Source organism: Larimichthys crocea, chromosome XX (assembly GCF_000972845.2).
Source record: "Larimichthys crocea isolate SSNF chromosome XX, L_crocea_2.0, whole genome shotgun sequence".
NCBI lineage: Eukaryota > Metazoa > Chordata > Actinopteri > Sciaenidae > Larimichthys > Larimichthys crocea.
In genome coordinates this window covers 290,384-302,391 of record NC_040030.1, presented here as the reverse complement: position 1 = coordinate 302,391, position 12,008 = coordinate 290,384, and the positions used below count along the sequence as shown (strand labels likewise).

The following is a 12,008-nucleotide window of genomic DNA, read 5'->3' as shown; positions in this document are numbered from 1 at the left end:
AACAAGCAGGAATTTAGATTGTAGACAATAAACAGGTTGGCCTTGAAACAGTCCAGGCATTTCTTCAATTCTTCAGAGACAAACAGACAATTATCTTTCTAAACACAGAGATTTTTGGTTTACAAATAAATGAGGGGCAAAAGTTTATTATTTAATTAAACAATTCAATCAGTAGAATGAGCAGAAAGAGACAGACAGGCTCCAAAACCAAACTGATGTATAGTGGCTCCCAGAGGAGACCCCCTTAGCTAATTATTGACTAATGATTTTTAGGATTTTGGAAAGCAGAACTCGGAAAAGTCATCACATTTCAGATTTGCAGTCGAAAACGCTAGGGAAATAAAGATAGATATGAAAGATATAAATGGAAAAAGAACCAGTACAAATGTACAAAGATGCACTTCCTACTAATTAATGCAGACAGACAAAGAAGAAAGGATCCAAGTTGCCTTCATCCTGAACAGAGAACAGAGACCCCGGGTTGGCTCCATGCGCATACAGTAATTGTTATTTGCTGGAAATCCCTGTGCAAACAGTCTCAAACAAATGTCCAGCCGCAGGAAGATCTGTTGAAAGCTAAACAGATATTGACTTAATGGTAAACAATCATCAGATTTAATACTTGAGGGAAGTTGAGAGTTGGCAGCTTTGTTTTATGTAAATGTAACTGCCACATAGTATTTAGCCAGGTCTGGGATCTGTGAGCAAGTCTGAGAAATCAAACTGACTTGGCAAGGTTTGAATTTTTTCACTAAATAAAAACAAGTAATCAAGCCGTCATATTTCATTTCTTCCTTTAACTTGAAGTAATCTTCCGTTGGGATGCTTTGACTGTGTGAGATGCTTTGTGTGTCTCAGTGTGCAAGGTTCTCTGTTACTGGAAATTACTCGAAGCCTGTCTCTTGTGACTGGCAGGTAGGTTAGGTTGAGGTTTACCTCTAATATTTAAATAAATGAGGAAAAAGAAGGAACAGACTGAATTAATTCCATAATTCCACTGATACTGGCAAGAAAAATTTGAAATGTGTCATCTCTACAGTCCTCCTCACCCCAACCCGCAGACTCTTTGCATTCTACAAGTAGCCAGCTGATAAAAACGTAGACATAGATTTCTTTTCAACTCTTCTGATTCATGATCTGATATCTGATTTATGTCCTTTGTATGGCCGATTCAAGTGTGTTCAAGGATTGTAACAAGAAGCTACAGAGACTTTGGAGCAAGATGTGCAAGCCTTTTGCTGCAAAAGAGGAACGCTCATAGGCCCCCTTGTGGAGCCCCTGAATAACAGAGTGTATGTGTGCACACTGTGTGCATGCCTGTAATGGAAGTGGAGAAGCTCCTCTGGATATCTTCAGTGTGTTTTTGTAGATTTGTATATGCAAAACGGTACCATTTGACGATACACAGCACGCAATTTCTGCATAATTTGCTTGTGCGTGACCTGGTGCAAAGTCTGTGCTGTATGCTTTTGCATGTGTGGTGTTGTCAGTGCAGGTCCAGACCAGGAGCACATGATGGGCTGTATGTGTGTGTGTGTCTAGAGGTCCCTCTGGCTCCCATGGTTTCTCTCTCTATCCCCTCCTCCCTCTCATTCTCCCCTCCCTCTTTCCCTTCTGTCCTTGCCTGTTTCACCCCCTTCTCTCGGGCTCAACTCAAGCGCCACCTCCCTCTCACACATGCAATAGCACTCTGCTCTGAGGCACCCATTTTTTAACCCTTCACAAGGACTCCTATATCCTCGGGAGATTAAGGTTTCCATAGGAGAGTGAGGTCATTGTGGTCAATCCTAGGTTTAAGGTTAGATTTAAGATTACTTTGATTTAAGGTTGAAGGTTAAGTTGGTAGAGATAGCTGGGTTTAGGGTTTGGGCTGGGCTGAATGTAGTCAAGTTTTCACGGTACAGTACAGTAATATAAACAGATGTGTGTGTGTGTGTGTGAGAAAGAGACACAGATGGGAAAGCATACATACACACAAGAAAATTGCATCTGTATGTGTGTGCCACTCTCACAACTGTATTCAATTACTGTATGTGAAAGAGAACAGCCGCAAATTACATGCTGTCGATCACGACTGTCACTGAAACATATCCACTTCCCATTTATATGTTTTCTATAAAATTCTTGCTGCAGCTCGTGAAACTTTTAACATAAAAAGTTAAAAAATTTCACACAGTTGACTCTTTATTTACAAGCCTGCTTACGGGCCCCAAAAAGGTTATAGAGAAACTGTGACAAAATACACATATTTCCAGATATTTTTCATCTTCACAGGAAGGAGGCTTCCAAGATTCATAAAAATGAGAAGAGGAACGTCAGCTGAATAGTACCACAACTCTGTCTGCTCGTCTGTTCGTCTGGCTGGCTCACACTTAGGGTGTGGTTTAATATCCTGTTCTCTCTGTTCTTTTCTGTCTTCCTATTCTCCCTTCGCGTGGTCTGATTCCTGTAAGGGTTTACTGAATGTGGTCGGCATTAGAACAAAAGAATCACAAAGTCACTTCATATACTCCATGCCAACTCCTGCCAAGAGGAAGAGTGATGGTTGATTAATGGCGTTGTGGTTTTGGATCGAGGACTATATCTGATCCGTCTGGTGTCTGAGGGAGAAAGAATCAGAAAAGGCAAAGTTTCTTTTATTTATTTCAACACAACACAGGTTACTAACAGAAGAAAACTCTCCTGAGAGAGTTTGGCAGTAAGCAAGCACCCTCACTACTACTAATCCTGCAAACCTCCTGTTGGGATAAGCTTGAATATCAGACTGCATCCAGCACAGGATACAGAGGTACACAAATAAATTCACCATCTGCCAAACTACTTAAATGAGCACATGGGTTCAGAGTGTGTCAAGGGAGCACTTCACATAATCATTACGTATGCAACCCCCACGCACATGCACATGCACATGCACACGCACACCAGACAACTGTGGAAACCAACGTGCACACAGGTAGTAGGTATGCACACACGCACGAATGGACGCACAATTCAATCTTTTTGCGATTGGAGTCGAAAGAAGAAAATGTGCAAGTGGGAGAGAAAAAAATGAGAAAATGAGAAAAGAGGGAGACACAGAAAGAGAAAAGGGAGACACAAAGAAGGGGAGGAGGGTTTCCAGTGGATCCAGGTAGACATATGGTGTTGTGATACGGGGTCAGGGTCCTGCTGGACCGTAGGGAGGTGCTGGTGAGCTCCCTGCCCAGCCGAATCTCTTCCCTTCTGGACACGCGCTGAGCCAGTGGAGCCTGGATCCATCCTTCGAGCCCTCCTCCCTCCCTCCCTCCCTTCCTCCCCCTTCACTCTCTCTTCTTCACTCACCCTCCTCCTCCCTCCTCCCAGTCCTCCCTCTCGTCCCCCTCCTCCTGCTCTTCTTTCCCAGGCCCTATGGGTGCAGTGCCACGTTGCTGAGTGAACTTATTAGAGAGAGGGAAAAAAGAGAGAAAGCACCTCCACGTGGGCTAATGCATTTTCTCCACTTTAGCCTGCTTTTCTCTTATAGGAAAAATCTGCTTCTTCACTCATCGTTTCTTACGTACATGTATATATATATTTTTTCCAGCCTCGTGGTCAAGTCAAACACTCACATTATTGCAAAAGAAGCTTAAAAAACATTCTCACTTCTCTGCGAAAAAAAATCTTATGACTCACGCCTGTGTGTGCAGAAGTGTGTGTGGTGCTTGCATTGAGTTTCCAGTCTGGTGTGAGCTTTAAATATACATTTTTTTCTCCCACAAGATAAACTTCCTGAAGCATATGTATTTTGATTGCCACAATTTCTTATTTGGCAACTGGAAACTAGTCAAAATCAAGCTCCTGATATTTTCTGTATCTCATTTTGCACGTACAGAGGTGGCTCTCATCAAAACTATTCAGCTATACATTATTGCCATCTAGTGGATATTTTGTGAGCAACAGCATTTATGGTTCATAACTGACTCCTCTATATTGGCTTGTTTACAGAGACCTAAATGCATGGGAGCTTTGTAAGAAACGGGTATATGCTGCTCCAGCGAATAAACACACATTAGTCTTGGCTATAAAATCTTGGCACGTGTCATTTTTATTGTGTATTCATGAAATAGGCAATCACATAATTTGATATGCTTCGTTGTTACTTTATACCTCTGTATCATGGAAGCTAAACAGAATTTAACCTTGCAGATTAGATTTATAAAAAGCTTGAAAAACTGATTTAACAACATACATTTTATGTAGATTTTAGTCTTATGTGTATCATCATCATTTGTTTGTCGTTTATCATTTTCATCGCCATTGCACAGATCCTCAAACGTTAATGACATTCTTGTTTCCTGACTGATTTGTTTGTGGAAAAAAGTTCTACAGTGGAACATTTAGTCCATTTATGAGCATGGGAAAACCTGACTTTAAGCTGTCGCATCTCTCTGCTGCTAGTTAATTATTTCCACAGATTTTTCCTCCTCTTTCACTAAGTACCAACCCGGTATGATGGAACAAACAAAACCCAAATGAAACACAACTTGAAGCAACAACAAACGTGTGTTTCATTTGAACTTGCTTGAAAGAATTGTGGGATTTGTTGGACAAATGATTTGAAGCAAAATATTTATTGCCCTTCGTGTTCAAAGCAATAGAAAAAATAAAATAACCAACACTTCTTTGACTGAAACCTCTTTCTGAACCACAGACGGCCGAGTCTCTCTCTTGATTTCTGACAGCGTTTTACAGATTTAACTTCACATGGAAATGATTTATTATCTGACACATTACACATCTATGTGTGCTAACTCACTGGTAGGAAGGAGAAGGTTGCAACACACCTTTAACTTTTTAATGCATCAAAGTTTGAGGTTGTAAATAAAAGGAACAAAGTTCGAAGTGATGCAGGTCCTGTCAATACGTTTACTGGGAAGATAATATTAACAAACTTTCTTGTATTTTTCATTTTAAATGTGATATTTTGGCTTGGGTGTATTCGCACGTTCACTTGTAGCCTTATCTTGTCTGTATCCTGTATATTGATATATGCAACCAAACCATGCAGCAAAGTCATGGCACAAACTGAAGTCTGCCCAACAAAATCCACACTGAGCAGTTTGTACATGAATGATTGGATAACTTTATTTGATCCACATCAGGTTTACAATATTTACACCGTTAACTAAACTTCAAGTCAGGAGCAATTTGTAATCAGTGACGTCACAGAAGAATTAATATGTATTCAATGTAGATTCCTTAAATAGCCGCCAAAAAGCCCCAACATCCAAAAGTCCACATTCAAAAAAAGCAATACAGAAAAAAAAGAAGCTTACCATCAGTCTACTTCTTTCCCACTTTACTTTCAATATAAAATGAATGGACTCTTTTAAAGTTTCCAACCAGCTGACCTTGTTTGCACATATTTGGATAAGTTATGAGGAACTTCTCTTCATTCACATCAAGTTTACAATATTTACAACATTAACTAAAAGTCAAACCACATAGAATATATTATTTATATAACTACAGGTAATATTTCAGATTGATTTTTACAGAAGAAGTTATTTGTTGTCACTGCGGTATCGAAAGGATGTTTTGAAAAAATCTGCAGAGACAGCAACCTGAATCCATTTGTAATTCATGCAATGGTGCAAAACATTTTTTTAACCAAATCACATCAACCTTTTCACATTATCCATGTCTGACAAAAGTGAATGGAAACTAAATGCTGCCTGGAAGTTATTCTAAATTGTTCTGCGTTGGAAAATACTCATGGGAAAAACTCTGATAACTTGGTTAGACTTGTTGCATGAACAATAATCCATTGTTCTCCAACCTTTAAGACACGTTGGGGAAAAACAGTCTGTGGGAAGAGAGTTAATGTCATAAAAGTAGCCAAAGAGTGAGGCTTGAGTGGGTTACAAACAATAAACTTAATTTTACACACAAATATATATATCTTTTTTTTACAGTTTGACCATTTGTTTTTAGCATAGCAACTGCAATCACCACATGTCTTGGATAAGGCTCACAAAGTAAGGGAGTAAGTACCATTAAAATGCATTTATTTTTATTTGTGTGCATAAATAGTCCCAGCAGTATGTCGGAGTATGTTTTTCTCAGTAGAAGTGCACCACCTGGAATCCCCGTAAGCATCTGAAAGCCTGTGCATCCAACTTCCCCATATCAATTAAATTGTATTCCAACTGGACTCGTACGAGCCCGCTGAGACTCAGACTTTTATCACCCCAGCAAAAAGCGTCACGTGGCACCGACTGAATCTTGTTGTGCGCGAGTGCTACTGAGTGCAGAGTCTGTGGCAGCTGTCTGGGCACCTGGTGCAAGGTGTTGTGGCACAGATCTAACTGGTGCAGGACGGGCAATGTCTTAAATGCCCCCGGTGCTACTTTGAAGATTTTATTCTTTGCCAAACCCAGGTGTTCCAGGTTTTTCAAGCCGCTAAGAGCTGCTTTCTTTATGGAAGAAATGAGGTTTCCCTCCAGATTTAGAGTTTTAAGTGAGCGAGGAAGGTGTCGTGGCACTTGTTTTAGTCTGTTCCCCTCTAAATTGAGACTTTCCAAGTGAGTTGCATTGAGAAGGGACTCTTTGAGAAGTCCTTTGTTTGTCATTCTGTTCGCACTCAGATCCAACACCACCAGAGCTGATCTCCCATTGAAGACTCCACTGCGGAACTGCTCAATGAGGTTCCCTTTGAGGTAGAGCTCCTTGACAGACAGTGGTAAACTCAGGGGGACTGATGTCAACTGGTTATAATCCAAGTTCAGAGTGCGCAGGTTGGACAAAGGAGAGAGCACTGCATTAGGAACAGGGTCTGATCCATTCCCCAGGCTGTTGTTGCTAAGGCTCAAAACCAATAGGCCGGGGCAGCTGGCCCAGGCTGCCTCAGACATCACACTCAGCTGGTTATTGTCTAAACGCAGCACCTCGAGAGAAAATGGAAGATCAGTTGGCACGCTTTGTAGGAGGTTTCTATCCAGGTAGAGGCGCTTCAGCGCTGGGATCCCCTCAAAGGCCCCCTCTATGGCGCCATCTGTGAGCCGATTGTTGCTCAACACAAGGAACTCCATAGAGACGTATTCATTAAGCAGGTCCAGCTGGATGCTGTCGATCTGGTTATTCATGAGGAGGATGTAGCGGGCATTATAGGGGATACCATAAGGAATCTTATCCACCCCTTTGTCTGAGCACTGGACCACTCTGAAACACAGAAATACAGAATAAGAATAAGCAGTGAGCTTTGTTTCTGTACACAATCCTCCAAACACACACATGAAATGAACTGTTTGGAAAATCCAGTTAGCTTAGCTTAGCATAAAGACTGGAAACATGGGGAAAAGCTAGCCTGGTGCTGTATAAAGGTAACAAAATCCCACCAACCAGCACCTCTAAAGCTCACTAATCAACATGCTAGGCCTGTATCTGGCCACTGGCAACCTCACGGTAACAACAAGGCTCTAGGAAGACAATGCATCCAGCCAAGAAACAGTCTGAAGCCTCATAAAACCACAAGTCCTTCTTATAATACAGTCTGAAGCCTCATAAAACCACAAGTCCTTCTTATAATAATAAACAAACTGAACATTTTAACATGTAAATTTGGGACCTTCAGCATTGCTGGTACACAGATGTTGTCACCTTTGTAAAGAACCAGGCCAGCTGTTCCATTGTTTGAATTGTAAAAATAAAATAAAAATCTAATCGGTTAATTTCAGAACTAGAAAACATGACTTAATGATGGAGCTTGAAGAAATCTAATAAATAGAAATGTATCGAAATATATCATGTGTGCATAAGTCTGATTTTTTTTTTATACATCATCCTTAACATCATACCTTCCATAGCAGGCACACTCTGGTGGACAGTAGTTATCCAAAAAGTAAGGAAAAAATGTTGGCGTGACGACCTTCTTCTTCTCTCGTGGTTTTTGGGTTTTATTGTCCTTTTTCCGTTTCTTTTCCTTGGACTTCTTCATTGTCTTATTTTTACTACTGCTGTTGCTTTTCGTTGGCCTCGTTGAAGGTGTTTTGGCAGACGGTTTGGTCAGTTGTGGTCGAGGAGGAGCTGGTTTATTTAGCTTCACTGTAAGTTTGGTATCATTTTCCGTCCGTTGAACTGTTTTCGGTTTGCCTGTGGCCTCTGCCATGTTTGGTTTATGTGTAAGCTCAACCGGTTCAGCAGTGGGGTTATTTTCATTTGATTTTGATGTAGAATTTGGCTCTTTACTTCCTACATCTTGCGTTATAAACTCTGCTTCTGTGGGTTTTGGCGTTGCTGCTTGAACCTTGGGGACAAATTCATCCTGTGTAGTGTTTGTTTCTCCTGTGGTTTGTAGCTCCTTCTGTGCAGGTTTAAACAATATATTTTTGACAATCACATCCTCTAATGTTGGGTCCGACCTCCCTTCCAGTTCATTCTGCTTGAGATGATGTCCAGGACTGTGTAACACCTCAGTGAGGACATCCTCAAATAGTAAGGAAGACCTCACCTCATCAGGAGTCACTGTTGAGACTGAGACGTGATTGATTGCTGCAGGATTAGGAAACTCGACAGACCGAGGGAGGAACTGAAGACTAACTTTGGCGTGATGGGTGGGAGATTGAGAGGAGAATGAAGGAACATGTGTGGGTGTAAGCAGAGGTGATGAAGGGACATTATGATGAACAGGAGGAGGAGATCTAGGAGGATTTTGAGAGTGAGTGATAACCTGAATTGTTTCAGGAACCTCAACTTCTTTCACGAGTTGACTAGAAGAAGTGCTTAAAGGAGGTGCGAGATTACTAACTCCTATGTGATCTGCCTTTTCTCTTTCTACTAATTCATTATGGTTTGCATTTTTTATGTTCTCCCTCTCCTCATTTCCTCCTTTGTCTTCCACATTTTCTCCTCTAATCTCCCCTGGGAGACTAATCCCTGCAACCAGCATGCTCTCTCTTTCCTCTTCTATTCCCTGCCTCACTTTATCCATTCGATCTCTCTCCTTAAATTTCTCAAGCATCTCGTCATCCTCTCCCGTCTCTCGCGTCCATGTGTTACGACTACGGAGTGTGTTTGTCGTCTCCAAAGATTTCGTGTTATCTGTCAGGATTTCTTTTACCATCTCGCCCTCCTTGCTTGTCTCCGTATCTCCTCTCCCTGTATCTAAATCTTTCATGTCAGTTTCAGAGAATTCCTCTCTTTTTCTTTCCTCCCCTAAACTTTTAGAAAATGTCCCAATGGTCAGCCTTTCCTCCTTTCCTTCTTCATATCCTTTATTGATGTCTAAGATTTCCCCTATATTCCTAGTGAAACCTTCTATGTTTTTTCCCTCTGTCCTCTTCTTTTCGGTGTTTGTTTCTGAAGTCAGTCCTTCACTTGTCTGTTCCGCCTCTGTTTTCCTTCTCTCAGTGGATTTGGCAAGCTTTTCATTCTCCTCCGCTGAGATAAAAACATCTCTCAGCTGCTCACCCCTCAGCTCAGACAGGGGGTCTCCATCCAGCTCGGCTATCTGTGTGACTGTCAGTCCTACGGTACAAAACAGAGCAACCACTTACAGTTCAATAATCACATTTTTTCTTTTTCATTTTTTTACTCTCAAAGTCGAAACTAAAATCATGTCGGTCAACAGTAACACATTAGCATTACAACGATTGGCATTCCCTTTGAACAACTCATGAAATAATTAACATGGAAGTGTTTATGACTGAAGTACATTTTGTTAGATGAAATGTTAAGTAGGCCTGATGTTGGACTTACTGGGTTGCAATACATATGAATATCCAGAAACTGTGAGAAACACGAGCAGCAGTGTGAACACCTCCATTTTATCTGAAAGAAAACAAAATCAGGAGAGGATTCAAGACAAATGAAGTAATTAAGTATGATTTTTAAATTTACTGACATGTTTAAGAAGTCGACTACAGAAGATGATTTGGCTGCCCAGCTCTAAAACATGGTTAAATCCAGTTCATCAGCTCTGTCCCTCACCTGGTGTTTAGTGTTTCCATGTCCTGCTGTTGCTTAGATTTTATTGTTTGCCTGTAGGACATTTTGCAAACTTACTCCGTGAAAGTTGTAATACCAGATAAACTTATTATCTGTGTTTGATATTGTACTATTTTTGCAGCACCACCACTACCAAATACGTCTATTTGGAGTTCTGTAATTTGACTTTTATAATAGCTTATTCATAGTTGGACCTCTCTGGTGTCTAATTGACTCCAAACACAACTAATGCCAAGTTACTTTTTGGCAAAGAAAAAGCATATAAACTGTAACAACACGTGAAATACATCCTTATTTGGTGTCATAACATTGATTTATAGTTATTTTTTTTCATCTTCAATAAATGTGAACGCTCAGTTTGTATCAGCATTTTCAGACATATTTGGATTTAACATTGTGTGAACAGAAAATTATTTTATATTTAAATATACAGCAGTTGGTCTGAGTTAAAACATATGAGAGATAATACAACAAAGCCATTGTCCAATCAGGTTGCTGCTTACCTGATGTGTGCATAGCCTCCTTTATATGTCAAAGTTGAGTTCCTGCATTTGTGTCCTGTACACCTGCCTCTCTGTACGGGCCGACAGAGTCCAGAAGAAATGGGACAACCTTTGAACCGCACAAACACAACCACCACCACCACCGGCAATTTAATGATCCATTTCAGTGGCCCCTCTCTGTACGGAGAGTTTTCACACACACACTCTGGGCGAGCCATAGGTAATGACTCCTCAAATGCCTTTATCTGAAAGAATTCTCACACTTACCCTCAACGTCAGAGGAATCTGAAGGATCAATAGCGGGAAAGGGGGGCGACTTTTAGGGATGAGGGGTCAGAGGTGACGGTGGGTTTTTACAGTGGCTACTGTTTGCTCCTCCGCCGTGGGGAGACATTAGCATCCCAGTGGTTATATGGGAGTGACAAGTAGGGCCTGGAAACTGCTTGGCCTTTGACCCAAATGCTAATAATCTGCCGGACTTCAGGAAGTCTGGGGACTGTGGATGCTAATGAGTGACTTTACAGAAATGTGTTTCTTGTAGTTAAGGTCTGGTTTTTCTTTGTTTTTTGAACAAGCTTCATCACATGAATGTCAAAAAACATTTTGTCTTGATCTAGGTTTTAAAGTCACTTTAACTCGGTCACAGATTTGAGTTAGTATAATCTTTAGATGTGAGTCTGAGGATTTAGGTTATGATCATTTATGCCTTGAAAATCAGTTGTAAGACATGAAAATAAACTATTCGTAGCCCTGGTCTCACTGGACAAATGATCACAGTGGCGAAGATAAAACTTAAATGAGGGTATGTAGCATGAGTTTTGATTGTAATATACATTAATTGTTGTATTATGTAGTTTATTAAATGTCAAAAAATACCCATGACCTTAGAGGTGACATTGTGTTTTGTCCGACAAACAGTCCACAACGCAAAAATATCCAGTTTACAGTGATGTAAAGCAAAGAAAAGCAGTGAATTGTCATATTTGAGAAGCCAAAACCAAATAATAAACAAATAATACATGACTCATCATTAACACATCCCTTATTTCAGCTCTAGTTCGGATCCAACACTTAGTTTCATCATCATTCATCAGATGATTTATCACTCACTACTTTTAATCAGTTTCCCTTCAGTCATGTATTCCTACAAAATGCAGTCACCCATGGAAAAGCACAGTGTGGGACACTGCAGATGTTTTCTTTCCTTCACAGCTGCACAATCTATATTTATACAGGAAGAACACGGTTGTCTCGTTCCAGCAATCAGACACCCTTTTGACATCCCACTGAGTCTGAGAACATCAAGTTCTTCTTGTTTTTTTTATTGTTTTCATCACATTGTGTATCACGTCAGCTCACATTCCTCCCAGACTTAACACAAGGTCTAATTTTGGCATTGTGCATGGATAAAGCATACCTGTGTCAGAAACAAAAGATATATACAAGGGCTTGCATGCACACAAGACAAACACATTTCTTACAAAGCCTTGTCCACAGAGTTTTATGGTCTCTTTGATTCGGTTTTATATCTTTTCATCGCCT

At 40.6% G+C, this 12,008-nt stretch overlaps 1 protein-coding gene across 1 annotated transcript; it reads right to left on the bottom strand.

Annotated features, from left to right (window-relative positions):
- Nucleotides 1–5,125: 5,125 nt before the first annotated feature.
- On the bottom strand, nucleotides 5,126–11,058 carry wu:fc23c09 (uncharacterized). The gene is made up of 4 exons (XM_010730650.3): nucleotides 10,467–11,058; nucleotides 9,715–9,786; nucleotides 7,815–9,483; nucleotides 5,126–7,179 (listed from the first exon to the last, which is right to left on the bottom strand). The coding sequence occupies exons 1-4, from the start codon at nucleotides 10,477–10,479 to the stop codon at nucleotides 6,081–6,083; spliced, it is 2,853 nt and encodes a 950-aa protein (XP_010728952.3). The 5' UTR covers nucleotides 10,480–11,058; the 3' UTR covers nucleotides 5,126–6,080.
- Nucleotides 11,059–12,008: the final 950 nt, after the last annotated feature.